This window comes from Alligator mississippiensis, chromosome 2, assembly GCF_030867095.1.
Source record: "Alligator mississippiensis isolate rAllMis1 chromosome 2, rAllMis1, whole genome shotgun sequence".
Classification (NCBI taxonomy): domain Eukaryota; kingdom Metazoa; phylum Chordata; order Crocodylia; family Alligatoridae; genus Alligator; species Alligator mississippiensis.
Window position 1 is genome coordinate 19,930,996 of NC_081825.1, and position 19,675 is coordinate 19,950,670.

General features: G+C 42.7%; 1 protein-coding gene across 5 annotated transcripts in view; it reads right to left on the reverse strand.

The window, feature by feature from the left end:
- The window catches only part of ZFYVE28 (zinc finger FYVE-type containing 28), a 289,590-nt gene that overhangs the window by 80,595 nt on the left and 189,320 nt on the right, over nucleotides 1–19,675 (reverse strand). For 4 of the 5 annotated variants that reach the window (XM_006263292.4, XM_014607707.3, XM_019478878.2 and 1 more), the window contains exons 4-7: nucleotides 16,039–16,241; nucleotides 13,792–13,881; nucleotides 12,168–12,257; nucleotides 2,679–2,780 (exon numbers count right to left, since the gene is read on the reverse strand). In XM_006263292.4, coding sequence (XP_006263354.2) covers nucleotides 2,679–2,780; nucleotides 12,168–12,257; nucleotides 13,792–13,881; nucleotides 16,039–16,241 — 485 coding nt within the window. The remainder of the gene's footprint in view (nucleotides 1–2,678; nucleotides 2,781–12,167; nucleotides 12,258–13,791; nucleotides 13,882–16,038; nucleotides 16,242–19,675) is intronic. The other variant, XM_059721512.1, reaches the window with a different exon arrangement.

Consider the following 19,675-nt stretch of genomic DNA (forward strand, 5'->3'; position numbering starts at 1 on the left):
CATCACCTAAGAAAGGCATAAATAAAACTATGTTTTAAAGTATTGGTGTCAACAGAGTTCAAGGAAGCTCATAATGACCAGATTGATTTAAGTGTCAGAGCTGCAATTTACAACCAAATACCACTTAAGGCTATGGAAAAACTCAGTTTACCAACATATTCTGTTCTCAACATCCTTGTCATAATGATGCATGTTAGAGAAAAAGCTAGACAAAACAGTTCAGAGAGGCAAAAATAAACAAAGTCACACACATCCCTTAAGATATGAAGAGTGTAAACAAATGAAGGGAAGTAAGTTTTAGTAAGAAATCTCTTTTATATGAATTAATCGGGGTATGGAATAGTCTTTCAAGAGAAGTAGTGGAAGTCCCATCATTAAAAACTAACCTAGGAACAGCATGAAAGTATTCTTGGCTTCAGTCTAGGTCAGTAGAAAAAAGCTGAGTTGCCCTAATTTGCAATCTGGCCCACCTTGTAGCAAACAATTCTGAATGTGCAAAGCACTTGGACTAGCCTCTGTGCATCTCTAATGCACAGATGCTCAGGAAGTGATTCAAGGGCTATGCAAAGCTCCTTCTGTATGTCCATTTGCCATCAAAGTTGCTTCCTGTCAGGTTCACAGAATCAAAGGAAAGTAGGGCTGGAAGAGACCTCATGAGGTCATCTAGTCCAGACCCTGCTCAAGGCAAGACAATCCCTAACTAAACCATCCAGCCAAGTGTCTGTCCAATCTGCTCTTGAAAATTTTCAGGCAGGGAGTTTCCACAACTTCTCTAGATAGCCCGTTCCAATGTTCAGCCACCCTTGTAGTAAGGAAGTTCCTCCTAATCTCCAGCCAAAATTTCATCTTCAGTCCATTGCTCCTATTCTTGTTCTCTACAGCCACAAAGAAAAGCCCATTTCCATCTTCTCTAAAAATCACCCCTCTGGTATGTAAAGACTGCTATCAAATCCCCTTCAGTCTTCTCTTCTCCAACTAAATAACCTAAGCTCTTCCAACTTTTCCTCATAAATTGTGTGTTCCAGCCCTTGAACTATTTTTATCAGTCTCCACTGGACTCTTTCCAAACTGTTCATATCCTTCTTGAATTGTGGCACTAAATCAGGACACAGCACAGCACTCCACGTGAGGCCTCACCAGTGTTGAACAGAAGACAAGAATCACTTCCCTTGCTTTGCAATTGACACTTCTCTTAATACAACTCAGTATGCTGCTGGCCTTTTTTACATTCTGTTAGCTCATATTCAGTTTATGGTCTACTATAGCCCCTGGGTCCTTTTCTGTTTGTAGCACAACCCTGGATTCTATCCGGTTTTCCAAAAGTTTTTTGATCAGCTAGAATAAAATCAAGCACGTGTCCTTGCATTGCACAGTCCTCAGGTGACGCTTCATCTCTCACACTTGTGATGTGCTGGAATATCAGTTGCCATCAGAATTTGTTTTGTTTCTAGTATTTCCAGTTCCTTAATTTTATAATGACCAACCTAAAATACCTTAAAAGATCCTCACATTCTGCTCGGCAGTTCTGAACATCAGGCTTCATTAAACATGTTCTGAAATGAACACTAAAACCTGAGACACTCAAAACAACTAGTCGCTTTTGAAAAAATAAATAGGGGGAGTCGAACATCTGAACTGTGGGCTGCATCCTGCTCATGGATTCAGGTCATTTGGCCTGCGGGGCTCTTAGGTAGGTCAGGAGTTTGGGAGTGGGGCAAGCAGAGGTAAAGCTTCCAGAGTACAGAGCCCTAACTGGGGTTGTATATTGGTAGTGTGGAGCAAGAGATGGGCATGTTAACCCCACAACTCCCTGACACTGCTCACTTTGCCATGGAGATGGACCTGAATCCAGTCCCTAAGAAGCCCTGTGGTCTGGATCTGGCCCCCCAAGGAGACCTACAGTTTGGATTCAGTCCAGGGCGATGGGAGAGTTTGACACCCCACCCCCCCACCCCCAGTTAAGGCCACAAACTCTTCCACCTATAACCATTCTAGCACCACAGGAGCAGGATGTGAGCAACCACACACATCTCACTGAAGTTAGGTTAATTTTATTACTTTTCCATAATACTGCCCTTTTACTACTTTCAAATTAAATTACTCATTCAGGCAACTGAGACTCAAAAGTTGGGTAAAATGATGTACGTAAATTGAGATGCTTTATAAAAAGGGACCCAAAAAACAGACAGTCTGATCACCATTAATCTGACAGAAATAATGGACAGAAATAACCCATGAAATCACTGAGTATTGCATCATACTATAATGAGTTAGCCGCAGGAAATGTAAAATAAATACAGTTAAACAGAAACATGAATGTTGCTGAAAACTGTATTTTCTAAAACCTTATAATGCCTAGCTTTGTCAATGCAGACATCCCCTACCTGACTTATCTATCAAAACAAAGAAACCTAAAAAAAAAAAAAATCTATTAAAAAAAGAAAGAATTATGAAGAACCAAAAGTATTTTAAAAATACCAGAGTAAAGAAGATCAGCTGGAAATGACAGCTATGTACAATAATGGGATACAGGAGGAAAATAGGGGCAAATTATGGGATGGAAGAAGCATGGAAACAGGTTTTTTTTTTTTAAAAACATTTTTCAAGTGTAATTTTCAAGCCTTTCATTTTCACCACAGGAAAGAAGTAATTTCAAGAAACAAATCTTTTCAACTTGCCTTATTTTTCGTAGCAAAGTATGGAAGGGTCTGAAAAGCTCAGACATATCTTCTGGTTTGTGGTCCAGGTTCAGGGGTCCTTCAGAGTAAACTACAAGCCCACTGCATTTAAGGCACACAGACAAAAAAAGAAGCTAAAAATTAAACTAAATTTTTCATGATACTTGGACTGAACACAGAATGAACAATCAGAAAATCAACATTAGACAGATATTTGAAATTATGCTCAGGTTGAAGGTTATATAATTATGAACAATTTAATGCAATTATCTGTTTTCTTTCAGGGTCTTTTTGGCAAGAGGTTACATTTAATTGATATTTGAAACACTACAAAGAATTTTATCCTAAGTGTGGGGAGAAAACAATTAAAACATTACAGGAAGGATACATATTTTTAGTTTACAGGTTAGGTAACAAAAAAATAAAAGCAAGGGCATAAAATAAATTGATAATTAAATAATGTAATCATCAGAGTATTCTGGGGACTCTGATCATCACAAGATCAGTTCCAATTGGTTGCTTCTTTCTATTTTAAACAGGTTCTTGATAGTTTGTTTGACCCATTTGAGCCTCTCTGCTTAGCTTTTCCGAAGCCAATTCCTGACAGATTGGTAGTGGAAAAAACCCACACGTACTAAGAAAAAGAAACGTGATGGATATACTGTATTTACCTAAATCCAAGGTGACTGGGTTTAAGATGACCCCCTCAATATTTAGATTCTATACATGGAAGGGCGCTTGCCAGTTCCAACCTGGCGCCATGGCGGGGACAGAGGGGATGTCACCAGCCCCATGGGGAGAGGGGGTGTGGCTCAGCTCTACAGGGGGACAGGGATTGAGCCAGGGGAAGTGTGACCCAGCCCCATCCAGCCCAGGGGAGTGTGACCCAGCCCCATCCAGCCCAGAGGGAGGGGCATGACTCAGCCTCATCCAGCTGCCGGAGTAGGGGAAGGAGCATGAGGGTATGACCTGGCCCCAAACTGCTGTGCAAGGCTCAGGATTTGGGAATTTGGCAGCAAGGGAGGGTGGCCATTTTTACTGCCACACTTCCTGATCTGTGGAGAGCCCCGTGGGCCAGATACCTCTGGCTCTGCAGGCTGCATTTGGCCCACGGGCCAGAGGTTGAGCATCCCAGTGCTAGATGATCTGAATCTCCCATAGTAAGATCACTCAGTGTATTAAGAACAGCAAACTAACTTCTTGCTCACTTTTTTTGTTTGTACGGTCCAGCTCTGTTGTAGGTGAGCAAGTTAAGATCTTTTGAGAGGCTCCAGCATACACCCTATGCTGGTATCACAGATACTAAGATCTCAGTGTTGCTCAAAATCAGTACATGGAGGAATCACTTAAGTTCTTTTTATCTATCATCTGGCAAGTTTTGTTGTTTCCTGTCTTTGCAACCCAAATGACATAAGATAACAAATTGTTAAAACATTCAAAATAGTAAGAATGATCTATAAGACTCCTTACAGTGTAGGATGGGACTCCATGCATTACTGAGAATCTGCAGCTATTGTGACACTATCAGGCAGTTGTGTGCTATTGTCTCACATCAAAACAGGGATTGGCCACCTGTGAGTTCTCAGGTGGCACGTGTCAACCAGCCCCAATAACCTTGCTTACTAGGATCATCAACACACAACGTTTAGACATCATTTTTTCTTTCTGTTTGCAAGTCACCTTTAAAATATCTTTTTTGGGGGCCAAAGAACTAAATTATCCAATGATTGTGTGTACATTTTGAGTTCTTTATTTTCCTCGTTTCAGCAGGCAGGGTGCAATCAAATGATGGAATTACTGCTGAATCAGGGAATAAAATTATCCAGAAAAATAAAAAGTGTATGTTTTCTGAGTAGAAATAGCAAGCTACCTACATTATATTTTTAATTAGAACAAACCAATGTTTACGTGGCCAGTGCCTTTGCTTCAAAATTAGCACCTCTCAGTTACGGATCTTTATTCATTTACTCAGGGAGTGAATAACTATGAAAATTAAGCACGAGTCAAATTTGAAAGGGTATCTACACTGTTGCTTTTCAGGTAGATCCGGGACTGAACCAGGATCTGGATATAACCAAACTTTGGGAGGTCTCAAACTTGATCTGGATCAGAGTGCAATTTTGCTTTATCTTTGTTACAGGTCAAGCTAAAACTGACAATTTGAACAGTTGTCATATGTCCTAAACCTGATCCAAAATGTGGAATTTGATCCCAGTGTAACTTTGGAGAGCTGACTCAATAAGATGTAATTATTGTTTCCTCTGGCTCTGATTGATGTTCTTTTTCAAGAATCCTGTTGGCTGAAGAATTTTTGCAATTTTCTTTCATTTGTCTTAATTAAAATGAACCAAGAAAAATAATTTTTTGTGCATCTGCCAGGCCACTTGTTTTCACTTCGAGGATATACCCTAATGTGCTATTTAGGCTGTGCATGAACTGTACAAAGTTGTCTCGTCTTCAGTACTCCCTGACTGAGATCTAAAGTAATGGACAGTTACATTTGTAGCTCTAAATATACACTTATAGCACTACGAAAAAAGTGAGCGTATAGCCATTCAAGCCACAAAAATACTAAAACTGGTGTAAAATATTGGCACTTTCAAAAGGGAACTTCATAGTAGGGCTATGTTTTATAGCACTCAGTGTAAAGCCTATACAGTTACACATCAGCACTACCGGAGTCTCTAGGACAACTAGCATCTCACAGTGCTTTACTTGCCCTCCCTTTCCCTGCAAATGGGAAGCAGATGGTTGTCTGATAGACTGCACAGTGTGGGGACACTATTAACATAGAGACTTGATCAGTCCCTGCTTTGTCTGAGACTGGTCAAGTGGCAGGACCATTCCCTGCCACCACTTGAGAAGTCTCAGACAGAGGCTCCCCCCCTCCCCACAACCGCCTGCCTGCCCGTTCTGCTGATCAGCAGAGTGGACAGGTGGCAGGAGGGGGATCGGTTAGCACTAGCTGAGGGAAATTGTTGCCTCCATTGCAAGAACCCTTGCAAGAGTTGAGGCTCTGGCAGCAGCATTACTAGGAGCAGGTGGGGCAAAGAAAGCAATTCTTCCAGCTCCTGCCACCTCTGTTGGGTAGAAGGTTGTCTTTGGCACCTACTGCTTTTCAGCTTGCCCTCTTCTCCAGCAAGGAAGAGCATAGGTTGTTAGTGACTGGGCTTCCCTGGGGACAGGGTAGGAAAACCGTGGAGCAGCCCATTGCTGCTCCACGGGCTGCGGTGCTTGCCTTTGAGGCAACTTGCAAGTCTTCAGGCATTGGGCTGAAACGCCTGGACACTCCCTTAGCTCTGCACTTTCATAGCACCACAAAGACACTTTGCAGCACTACAAATGAGCACCTGGCCATGGCCTTAGATTTGTAATTCTGACGCAACAGCAGAAAAAAGAAAACAAACTTCAGAGGAAGTTCATCCCCTGAAAGCAAACTCAAATAAGAATCCTTACTACAAATAGGAAAGGGTGAAACATGACATCTTTTTCTGCTGTTAAGTTTGTGTGACAAAAGCCATGCTCCTTATGAGGTGAGTCCTACAAGCCATTGAGTTCGGCAGTCCTGCTCAACAGTGCTGCTTGTGCGTTTTCTGCGCTATGCTGGATCAGGGTGAAAGTGTGCAACAGTTTATGGAAACAGGTCATTAGGCAGATTTTTACAGCCCTACCAGTGATTTTCTTCCCACACCCACTCTTTGCTGTAAAGTAGTTTTGTTAACATTTGTAAACATTTTCACAATTTAAGAGTGAAGGGGCCTCAGGATGCCTTTTAATTGCCCACTGTTATTGTTATCCAGTTTGCTTTGATTTGCCCTGGTCAGTCTATTTTTAATTAATATTTAATACTATTGCACATAAGCCTAGAGGCCTTAAAATAAGAAGATGAAAAAACATCAGAACGGCCAACAGAAATTCCTACCATCCAGCATAAGAGCAGCGCCCTTTGCCTTCACAAAGTGAATGTATGAGAACCTGACTAATTCTAGACGATTCTAAGAAGAGCCGTGATTTGAGTTTGAGTCGGGACGTACTCGACCAGCACCACGCTGCATGTTTTCTCATACACCGCTCCAGCCTCTGGCAGGCCAGGAACAACTTTCTGAAGCATTTTTGGCTCTTTTGGGAGGGCAGAGAGGGAAGGGGGAATGTAGAAGAAACAACTTTTAATAAAGTTTCTGGGTGAAGTTTCTGGAGGGGTAGTAAATGAGACACTGGTGCTTCAAATGAGGAAGTTACATCTTTAAATCATAGAGCACTGAAAGCACAACACAATTTTGATTGTTTCACTGAGTTGAAAACCTTAAGTCAAAAAAGGTGGGACACAAAGGTCTACGTGGGTCTCATTTGGCAAACTGGAGTGCAAGAAGGGAAGTCCTTAAGCTGGGCCCAGTAGTTAACTCTTAGCTGTAAACTGGTAGCAGTGAAACACCTTGGGAAGAGAAGCTATTGGCTTTTTTGAACAAGAGCTGCGTGCCTAGGGCAGGGAAGATGCACGAGGCAAAGGACAGCAGCTTGTACGCCGACTGACACTATGAACTGGGCGACAGAAGAAGCTTACCTCACAATGGCCTGTTCAGCCATTTGATTCAACCACCTACACTAAGCACTGCCATTGACTATGAAGGACTTGTTACAATGAAAATGAAATAGCAGGGGAAAAAAGGATTAAATTTAATCTAGTCAAGTACTGTCTGATTATATTTTTGAGAAAAAGTGAACTGCACAGTACTGGTGAATATTGGAGATTTTAAAATAAACCAATTGATAATATAATATTCACAGAAGATCAGGGCTGGAAGGGGGCCCAGCCCTGGTGCTCTGGGCAGGAAAGACTGCTGGGGTCAAAATTAATTGTAGGGGATCAATCTTACCAGTTTGTTACCTGTAACCCCTGCAATTATAAGGACTTTTAAGAGACAGATCTCTTAACAGAACATTTCAACTGCTCGTTTTCGTTCCTGCTGCTATATTATAGCCGAATGGATCTGAACTCCCAAACCATCACTGATGGCAGAATAGCAATTCTAGCCTTCAGTATCACAAAATGCTGGCAATTTTACAGCCTCTACAGGCATCTTGTTCTGGTGCTCAGCTGTTCTTGTAACTCAGGTTAAAATGTTTTTCCTAATACTGAACCCAAATTTTCCCTGCTGCAGTTTAATCCCATTACTTGTCATCTTGCTGACTATTTATGAAAGAGGCTTAGTAGCTAAGAGAAAAGGCAGGAAAACAAAATTATATAAAGAAACACAAATCCAAGTCTTAACATTTCCTCCTGGCTGTTAGGTCAAAAGTTCACAGGCACGTTACCACATTAAGCAAGATGTACTGCATAATGTCTAGAGTTAATCAGTGCCATGTAAGCTAGTTTAAGAGAAAGTGACCCTGAAGATAAGTGTCTCTTAAACTAAGACTGTACTATCAGTTTGACAGAGAAGACCGAGGATTCAAAATGGTTAATGACAAAAGTCATCCAAAACCAGAATGTACTGTCAAGTTAAATAATTTAATAGTATAAACATGCCAACTTTATTAAAATTTAATAATTTCTTAAGACTCTAGCCAATAATGAATCATCATGAAGATTAACTTCAAAAAAATTAAATGTAAATCTCTTAACTAGTTAATATCCACTAGCTTCCTGTGTGCAAAAGTCTCAATCTGTACTAAATTTGCAGACAGTCAGTACAATGATTTACAGTACAACAACACACAAGAGTGCGTTTGCTGAATTAATTGATATCTTTGGGTTTTGACAGTTTAGCCAGATGAAATATCCAGTAAAAACTCATTCTGGCTAACACAAGTTGCTGGAAAGGACACCACTTTTTTCTTTCCTAGAAAGAAATAAAACACACTAAAACCATAGCATTTTCTAGATGTTCCTTCTCTGAAGTTAAAGAAGGCTTCTCTTCCTACAGTCCAAACAACAGGTTCATGAGTCTTCAAGGGAGCATTACATCTGAATGATTCAGTTTTTTCCCAGTGGCAGCAATATAGCTTTCCATCCAGTGCTTAGCTTTGTGAACAGACAGATTTTTTTTCTGGGATTGGCACAAGATGTTTCTCAGCAGGTTGCTGGGTTTCCAGCAATATGGATTTATTTTTCTTGCAGGAGTTTCTCTCTCTTTTGGGCTCAGTATTATTTAAAGTGATTTGTCCCTTTCTTACAGGTTTGCTGCTTGGTGTTGCTCAGATGATTTTTTCTTTCTTGCCATGTGACACTTGCAGACACAGAACCGTTCTTATCAACAACAGTGGGCCACAGGGATTTCCTAAGAAGAAACTTGCCCACATAGGGCTTGAGGTGTCTAATTTCCCTCAACTCTGCTAGTTATATTAACAATCTTTAAAACATAACTGTTATTAAAATAACAGTTGGTGGCAGAGCAATAAGGCAATTGGTGTAGGAGAGGGGGGACAAAGTTGAGCTCGGCAGTGCTATGTTGGCTAGCACTATGCAAGAAAGAGACTTGGGGGTCATCATTGACCACAAGATGAACATGAGCCTGCAATGCGATGTGGCGGCTAGTAAAGCGACCAAAACGCTGGCTTGCATCCATAGATGCTTCTCAAGCAAATCCCGGGACGTCATTCTCCCCCTGTACTCGGCCTTAGTGAGGCCGCAGCTGGAGTACTGTGTCCAGTTTTGGGCTCCACAATTCAAAAAGGATGTGGAGAAGCTTGAGAGAGTCCAGAGAAGAGCCACGCGCATGATCAGAGGTCAGGGAAGCAGACCCTACGATGACAGGCTGAGAGCCCTGGGGCTCTTTAGCCTGGAAAAGCGCAGGCTCAAGGGTGATCTGATGGCCACCTACAAGTTTATCAGGGGTGACCACCAGTATCTGGGGAAACGTTTGTTCACCAGAGCGCCCCAAGGGATGACGAGGTCGAATGGTCACAAACTACTACAAGATCGTTTCAGGCTGGACATAAGGAAGAATTTCTTTACTGTCTGAGCCCCCAAGGTCTGGAACAGCCTGCCACCGGAGGTTGTTCAAGTACCTTAATTGAACACCTTCAAGTGCAAACTGGATGCTTATCTTGCTGGGATCCTATGACCCCAGCTGACTTCCTGCCCTTTGGGCAGGGGGCTGGACTTGATGATCTTCCGAGGTCCCTTCCAGCCCTAATGTCTATGAAATCTATGAGTTCTTCACTGAGTTCCTTGCATCTGTATTCCTAGACAGACCAAGACAAATCTCCCAATTGGACTGTAGATAGACACAGGACAGACTCCAGTTCACCAACTGTTAGCACAGACTTAGTGAAGGGACGCTTGGAGGGGTGGATGTGTTCAAATCAGCGGGCCCAGATGAACTTCATCCAAAGGTGCTGAAGGAGCTGGCCAGTGTCATAGCAGAGCTGCTGGCATGGCTGTTCAAGCACTCATGGTACTCTGGTCAGGTCCCAGAGGACTGGAAAAGGGGCAATGTGGTCCCTATTTTCAAGAAAGGGAGGAGGGAGGAGTTGGGAAACTATAGGCCAGTTAGTCTCACGTCTATCCTTGCAAAACTCTGGAAAAAAACATTAAGGATCACATTTGTGGGAGCCCAGCAGGGGAAATAATGCTGAAAGGAAATCAGCACGGATTCATTGCAGGTAGATCCTGCCTGACTAACCTTGTTTCTTTTTATGACCAGGTCACAAAATGCTTAGACGCAGGGGTTGAGGTAGATCTCATCTACCTAGACTTTAAGAAGGCCTTCATTACGGTATCTCATTCTGTTCTCATAACAGGCTGTGATGTAGATGATTACACGGTCAGGTGGGTGGCAAATTGGCTCAGGGGTTGCATCCAGAGAGTGGTGGTGGATGGGTCGATGTTATCGATCTGGAAAGATGTGGGCAGTGGAGTCCTGCAAGGTTCTGTCCTTCGACTGGTGTTATTCAATGTCTTCATCAGTGACTTGGATGAGGAACTGAAGAGCACCCTGTCCAAGTTTGCAGATGATACCAAATTATGGGGCAAAGTTAACACACGAGAGGGTAGGGAATGGATCCAGATGGATCTGGACAGGTTGGAAAAATGGGCAGAACGAAACAGGATGCAGTTCAACAAAGACAAGTGCAAAGTGCTGCACCTGAGCAAAAAGACCCACCGACACACTTGCAGGCTGGGGGATGACCTTCTCAGCAGCACGGCAGCGGAAAGGGATCTTAGAGTCATAGTTGACCCCAAGATGAACATGAGTCATCAGTGTGACGCAGTGATCAACAAGACTAACCACACTTTATCATGCATTAACAGATACATGATGAACCGGTCCAGGGAGGTGATGCTTCCCCTCTATGCAACACTGGTCAGGCTGCAGTTGGAGTACTGCGTCCAGTTTTGGGCGCTGCACTTCAAGAGGGATGTGGAGAATCTTGAGAGGGTTCAGAGGAGGCCGTTCGTATAGTCAGAGACCTGCAGGCAAGGCCCTATGAGGAGAGACTAAGGGACCTAGATTTCTTCAGCCTTCACAAGAGAAGGCTGAGAAGTGATCTTGTGGCTGCCTATAAATTCATCAGAGGAGGGCGGCAGGGAATAGGAGATGTTTTGTTTACTAGGCACCCCGTGGAATAACTAGGAACAATGGCCATAAATTGACGAAGAGCAGATTTAGGTTGGATGTTAGAAAGAACTGCTTTAAGGTAAGGGTTGCCATAATCTGGAATGGACTTCCAAGGGAGGTGGTGCTCTCCCCTACCTTGGGGGTCTTCAAGAGGACACTCGACAAGCACCTAGCTGGGGTCATCTGACCCCAGCGCACTTTCCTGCCTAGGGCAGGGGGTCAGATTCGATGATCTACTGAGGTCCCTTCTGACCCTCACATCTATGACTCTATGAAAATACAGCATTTGTAGTCTTGCTGTCTTGACTACTCCACAGAAATCATCTTATTAAATAAGAAAGACCCATTAGGGGGAATGCATTTTATTCACTGAATATGTACTGTTGTAATAAACTGTTTTAAGTGTAAAAGCGTACTCATTTAGCAGTTGGAGCAATCAACTAGGGGAAAGAGGTCAGGCCAAAATTTTGCTTCCATCCAATTATATACATAATTGCTCTTTTTAGAAAATGGTCTATACCTAACTTGCCCTTTTGTTACACTGAACTATATTAGCAGATACCAAGATAATTTCCTTTGGGTTCTGCCTAGATCAATAAGGAAACTAAGCAATTATGATGAAAACTCATGATTTTTAATGGCTCATAACAAAAGGCCATTACTTCCCGAGTGACGTACAAAACATCCAGACAGCTTATTTTATGTACCAAGTCACACTAACCGCCAGCACTCCTGATTTCCATGTCTATTCCTGAGGGATGACTGAACAGCTATTCTCAGTTCCTACCCTGCCTTTTCAGCTGTTCTGAATTATCCTTTCTTAGTATTTGTTGCCTTTTGATCTTATTGACTCTTTCTGAACTTTGCTATATGAATTTGTTTCAATTTTCAATGCATTTTAAAATGCTCAATTAAAAATGAAGCTTACCACACAATTGCTAATCTTGGGATGGTAAACATTAATGCTGGTTCATAGTCATCAATCATGTCTTGAGTGAGGTATCCAAGCTTCAGAGCTCTAGGTAAAACAGCAAAACATACATTTCTCAGAAATGTATCAGCATTTAATAATTAAAATAAATATAAGGAAGAAGAAACTTGAACTAGGAGCATATGATATGATAAGCCAGAAAAAGTGAAGCAGAAAAATTATACTTAGAGTTCACTACCCATAGATAATTGAATCTCTTCTTGGTACTACCACCCCCGCCTACTGGAACCAAATGACATAACGATGCCTTCCCCAACCACAACTCCGAAATGTAAAATATATGAAGATTAGGAGGAAGCTTTCCACACAAACATACAGTAGATCTTCCCTGGTGATGGAGCAGGGGCCACAACATACTGAGTCCAGCTCAGTCTCCCCATTCAGCCTTAGCTGTATCAAGAAGGGAGGAATTGTTCTCGGCCACTTGAACTATCCAAGAGGCTGCACATAGTGCTTCTGCCTACCATGATCACCAAAAAGGAAAGATCTCAAAGATCACCTGAGGGAACAAAAGTAGCCACACTCCTGAAGTAAGGCCCTCTTCAGGACGTCCAAGCTTCCATCCTTTCCTTCTCATCAAGCACATCATTTCAACAGGTAACCACTATTCCCATTTTTTGTTGACCCAGGTGGATTTGACATCATAGTAACAGAATGCCAGAACCAGCCTCTTGGCTAAGATCAAGTACCTTACCAAGTCCTCCTTTAAAAAAAATAAGAATAATGCTTGCCCTCATCATGTGGGAGCTCACCCCTCCTCTGAGTTCTCAGAGATAAGTAATTAATGCTTCAGCTAGTTTCTCTACTAGCTCCTTAGATAGTCTAGCATGAAATTTCATCAGGACTTAAGGTGTGTACAGAAATCACTTTTTTGTCATTTAAATTGCTTTACTGCTGTGACTTAACAGAAGTACATGGCTTTACAGACCTTTAAAAATGGGTACCATGCTTTAAATTAACCCTTGTTAAATGAGATATTAAATCTGAAATGCTATATTTTACAGCACTTTAGCAACCTACAGCACTTTAAATAACTTCTGTATGCTGGTCAAGTTTCTGACCAGTGGAGAAGCTCCAGGAGCAGAGCTCCCCCTGCCTTCTAGCCTGGAAAGTGCAGGGAGGCTCAGAGCCCCCCCCCCAAACACTGCACTTCTGTCATGTTGAAGGGCATTGTAACTTTACAGTGCTATAAAAAAGGCTCTAAATTACAGCGCTATAAAATGTGCACAAAGCACTTCTGCATACAACTTTATTGACTTGAATATATATAACATATTTAAACATCCAGTGAAGCTAAATGGTTAGTCAGCCTTAAGTCTATCACTCTGAACTCCAATGATACTATAGTGATATATGTTTTTAAGCCAAAACATTTCCACAAACATCCAATGCTTTCTGACTGCATACTTGGACATGACAAAAATGAAATGCTATTACATTGCTTCTTAAAGATTACAGCATGGTATATGCATAACAGGTCTAATAAAAGGTAAAAAGAAAAAAGTATACCATGGGTACAAAATATTGAAATGTATTAAATTAATTTCTCAGATGTGCTTACCTCTCTACTGTTTCGCAAAAAAGCACGATTACCTCTTGCTGTACATAGTATTCTTTTGGAGATTTTACAGGTACCATGGCTGATACATAACTACAAAAGTTTAAAAAGTAGAGTATTTTAATCTTTTTCGATCATTTAACAATCCAACATAAATTAACTGTGACTAAATGTAGGTCAAATTAAAAACAAGCCATTTTTCTGACAGCTTTAATTTTTTTTTAATTTTCACGAAGAGAACTTGCAATATAAATGAAAGTGAATCCATAAGAATTACAGATGCTTTATTTATTGCCATTTGAGGTAATGAATGTCAGCCGTAAATTTTTATGTATCGTTATAAATATTCAGCAATAAGCACTTGATACGTGTGACTTTTGGGTGGGGGTAGAAGCTGAGAAGCTTTCTATTTAGAGCCGTTACAAATGAAATTATTTGAGCAAAGCAGACTAGATTATAGGCAGTCTGTAAATTAGCCAAACAAAACTTGTTTTCTATGCAGAATTATGGGAATGTCTTGCAACACAGAAAGTAGCAAAAACCCTCCTAATCCCTGTTGCAGATAGGTTTAACTCATGAAGCATGAAGTTTAATATTTCTTGAAAAATAAATAGTGCCAGCAAAACTATAATACTGTATATTCTTTTTTATGTAGATGCCCAGTCCCATTTTTAATCTTGCTAAGTATTTGGCAAAGAATTCCACAAAGTAATTACATCCTCCTGTGGAAAAATGTTTCCTTTGGTCTCCTCTATATGTGCAAGTAAGATTACTTGTATTTGTGCTGCACATGCACGGGCAGGAGGTACAACTGTCGGTTCACACATTAGATCCAATTGTGCCTTATTGCTGGTGCAGGGGGAGTCCGATCCTGGGCTCCCCTTGCACTGGCAAGGAGCTGGATCCCTCAGCTGGAAGCCTTTGCTGAGGAGGCTCCCAGCTACAGGGGCCATGCACAGACCAAAACTGATGAAGCTGGCTGCACAAGGCATAGCAGAGACCAGAAGCCCTGTCAGTTGCAGGGTCTCTCAGTCCCAGCTGACCTGGGAGGGGATTACATCCCCCCCTGAGCTCTGGGGATCATGGCTGCCATGATCCCCAGGGCCTGGGGTTTTCAGGCTGGGCAAGGTTCACTCCTGCAGCTGGGCACTACACATTTAAATTAAAGCTGAATACATTTTCAAGGTCTAATTTTATAGCTGGTTGAAGCTTTTTATCATGGGATAGCTACTCTGCATGTGTAGCTGGTCTTAAGGTAACTGTGTAATTAACTAGTTAATTGCACAATACCTGTAACGTGTAAAGGGGACCTTCATTAGTTTTCATTCTGACCCCCTTAAATTCATTGAATGTCTCCTTACCCTGGTGCCGAGGCGGGGAGAACAGAAGCTTCTGTTCTCTAGATCAGCATTTCTCAACCCAAGGGTTGTGATCCAAAAACAGGCAGCAAGAACATATGAAAGGGTCACAAACACACTTTAAAAAAATGGATCAACCAACTTTAAAAATGGATTCTCCTTTAAAGGAGAAAAACGTGGCAATCTACAGGTCTCCCCTTGCAGGCTGGCAGAGATCCAGCCTGCAAGGGGCTGCTCGGGGCTGGGGGGAGCAGGAGGAGGGCTATCAGGCAGGGGGCACCACATGCATGCAGGCACTCACATATGCACATGGTGGCCAGGCAGCATGGAAAGTAGCTCCAGCGGCTCCCCACGGTAGAGTCTATGGGGTGTGGGGGAAGAGGGGAGCACAGGCGACACTGCCTGCCACCCCACCTCCTCTTTGGGTGAAGCCTGAGGGGAACGGCGGTGGCTGGACCATGGCAGCAGGAAAGAGCCATGGCCTGGCACACAAGTGGCTGGTAGTGGGAGAAGGTAAGGACAGTGTGCCCCTCCCCACCGTCCTTTACTCCATTGAGAACCACTCATTACCGTGTACACTTTGTATCATATCCTCTCTTATTTGTTTCCTTTCTTCTGACAACAACATTAAGAGAGAGATTTGACTTGCATTTGTGCCTTTGAAAATCTCCCTCAAATACCATATTTCAGTGCCCAACATGTAGATTACATCATACTTAAAGACTGCAAATCCAGATTGCCAAGTAGCTATAGCATTTTATTTGACTGAAAGGAAGGAGGATGTGACACTAATAAAAATTATATCTTATTCAAGAAATTCAAAATCTCTGAAATAAAAAAAGTATAGCTGTATGAGGTAATGTTCAGGGTACATGTATTCTGAATTGCTTACCTTAACTCAAATTCAGCAAAAAGGATATCAAAATGTCTGAGCGAGTCCCTCATTTTTTCTGTGTAAAGATTCAAATCCCGTAGGGCCTGGTCACGAATAATGTTTCTTACTTCCTCCAGGCTACGAGTCAGATCCTTAGCCAATGGTCTCATAGCCATACTCTCAATTTCACGATTCATAATAATTGAACCAGCAGCCAAGCACTGTGGAAATAATTTTTTAAAGAGGAAAAAGCAATTAAGTTATACTTCATGAAAGAGAAAGTCACAGGAATAGATGGCACTTAAAGGGAGCTGGGCTTGGATCCACCTCTGACTAATTACTGCCTCCCAAGTGATGGATTTGAGACCAGACATCAGGTGAGCACCTGGAGGTCATGTGGTCCTGAAAAGGCCATAAACTGCTTGCCCTCGGAGACCCGGGAGTAGTAGGGTGGCCCAGGACAAAAGGGAAGGAGATAGGCGGAGGCAATCCCCACCAACAAGGTGAAAGACTTTTTGCATGTAGCTGCCATGTGTGCAGGAAAAAAAAGTTTTGAGGGGAAGAGGCTTAGGAGAGGCCAAGCAGCAGAAGCTGATTTCTTTATTTTGATATTGAAAAATAAACCCCTCCTTGGAAAAAAAAGAAAGGAAATTCTGCTCCTAGTAAAGCTTTATGTGATGCACTAGCCAGCGCATTATCTGACCAACTCAGAAATCTTATAGGTAAACCTTTATTTTGATACACTAACAAATGTTTCTTTTTTTCAGAAACACCATTGTTTAAAAGAAGGCGTTTAGTAATTTCCACTGCTGGGCTGGTCCACTGACGGTTACATCTGGAAGGCAATGTGTGCTGATATAAATTATACTGAATCTACTTTACTAATAGAAATATGTTTTCAAAATGTAATGCACACATAGCATAAGTCAATCCTGAGGCTTTTTTTTTCTTTCTTTTTCAGTCTCCTTTTCACTGGTGAATAGCAATGGCTGGAACACATTTTCCAGCTCTGTAGGAAGGATCTGTAATCCTAGACCTTACTCAGCAGCCTGATGTACTGATTTATGGTACAAGGGCACTCTCAGAATCTCACGTTTTTGTTCTCTCATCAATCTAAAGCAATAATTACAATAAACCATAGGCCAGTCAAGTCTTAGATGTTGACAGTTATAGCTCACAGTTTAAACAAAATTCACAGTGAGGAAGCTGACAAGAAAACAATGTGCATGCTATTCTCGGAGAGGTCTCTACAAATAAATATAGCCTCCCATACTATGTCTCCCTCTAGAAAGTTGTCATGGCTTCTAGCTCTGTTTGTAGCTATAGTTTTCTGAAGCTAGCAACTCCCTTCAGCACAGAGACTGAAGGCCTGATTCAAATGAGCCAAAAAATACCGTGTAATGTAACACACTCATTGAACCACACTCGAGATTTCTCTCCTAAAATGTATACTCTCTCGGTGGTACCTCCAGCATTTTCCACCCTGGACTACACACACACACACAGAGTTTTAAAAAAAATAAGTTTTCTATATAAATAATTAATATTTATATATTAATTATTAATATATTATATATATAAACTGCTTTTTTTCCTGCTGTAAACCCCACCCCCCTACACACCTCCACAACAATAAAGGGCTTCAGGATTTATTAAGGGGATAAGAAGAAACTGTGTCTAGTTTTAAGTACTCAGCAGGGAGTTCTCAAGAAGGTGTGAAGAGTTGCAGAATCAGCACATCAGGCTGCAAAGCATTTTAAATGTTAGCATCCCTCAGAGCAAAACAGGGTGTGAGATGAGTGAAGGCAAGTACATGCCAGGGTGGCATAGTGGGACAACAGAGATCTATTTCATCTCTTGCCTTGTCTTACATCAAGGCATTTCAAATGACTTGCATAGCATCATATATTAGGTCTTTGCAAACTCTGTCCAGGATATACCGTATCTTTACTGACCAAAAGACTTTACCACTGGAAATAAATCTGTATTTTTGAAAAGGGAAATCATGGAACTAGAAGTTATATAAAATGATTTAGAAATTATTTACAAAAAATATACATTCTAAAGTGGGAAGAGGAGGAGGATCGTGCTTAGCTAATAAGAGCTAGTAAATACTTTAAATGTAGGAAGTATGATGAAGAATATAAGATGCTGAAGGTACTGAATGTCCTCATGATAAAGCATTCAGTAAAGCTGTGTGAAACAGCACCATTCTGCTTCGACTTCCGTTTCAACGTTTCGATGAAACAGAGTTTTGTTTAGTTTCAAAAGCACTGTTCCTTTTTCTTTCGCCGAAACTGTTTTGCTGTTTTGAAGCTGTTCTGAAGTTTCGCCCAAAGGCTATTCTGCAGCCAGTGCCGGGAAGATCAGTGCTGCTGCTGGCCCCAGCCGGCAGCACCAGCTTCCTGTTATTCAGCAGGCAGATCAGGGGCTTGCCCGCACACCCGGGTGGGCTGTACCGGACTACTCCCAGGGGTGTGGACCCCCAATCTGCCTCCCAGATGACAGAAGGCTGGTGCTGCTGGCTGGAGCCAGCGGCAGCCAGTGCCGTCTCTGGGGGCGGCCAATGGCATGGCCGCCCTGGGCCCCGCGCTTTGGGGGGCCCCATGGAGCCAGACAGAGTGGCCATAGCAACTCTGCAAAGCTGCCACCACCTTCATGTCTGGCTGCTCACTAACCCCCACCACCAATGGTGGCAGTGGTTTCTTCACATCCAGGGCGCGTGAGATCAGGGCGGGGCAGGTCCCTGCATGAGCTGATTTGCCCCAGGTCCCACACCAGAACCAAACCAAGGAGGGTGTGGGACCTATCCCCACCCCCAATCCCGCACGCTCTGGACGCGAAGAAGCCATTGCTGCCATTGATGGCAGCACTAGCAGTGGGGGGGAGGGAGTAGCGAGCAGCGGGGTGCGAAGCTGGTGCCGGTGGCGCAGTCACTACTGCCACTCCACCTGGCTCTGCAGGGCCTCTCAAAGTGCAGGGCCCATGGTGGTCATCCCATTCACCGCCCAACCCCAGGGACGGCCGTGGCTGCTGCTGGCCCCAGCTGGCAGCACCAGCCTCCTGTGATCCAGCAGGCAGATTGGAGGCCTGCACCCCCAGGAGCCATCTGGTACAGCCCTCGTAGTCCTCCCAAGGGTGTGGGCAAGCCTAGTCTGCCTGTCAGGTGACAGGAGGCTGGTGCTGCTGGCTAGGACCAGCACTGAAGCCAAGTAAGCCTGGCTTCGAAACTCAAAATGTTTCAAAACTTTTGAAATGTTTCGAGTGCCCTTGTTTTGTTTCAAAGCTATTTCAAAGGCTTTTGTTTCATTTCAATTTTGCTGTTTCGAGCTCGAAACTCATTGAAACAGCTTTGAAATGAAACACTAGGTGAAATTTTGCATAGCCCTAGTATTTAACAGAATTTGAAGATTTGTTGGAATCTGACATGCTTGCCCTGTGTCCACTTCTGCTATGGCCTCGAACTTTGGGCTTCCAGCCACTCACCCCAGGGTCCATGCCACCAGAGCAGGGTGCCAAAGGTGATAGAAGATGACAGGTAGATCAAAAGTTGGGGTGGGGAGAGGAAGAATATTAAGACCACTGTCCTTCTTTTCTTACATATTGTTGATACCAAGAGTTTTTAAGGTCTGCTAACCTGAAGTTGCCTTGCTTC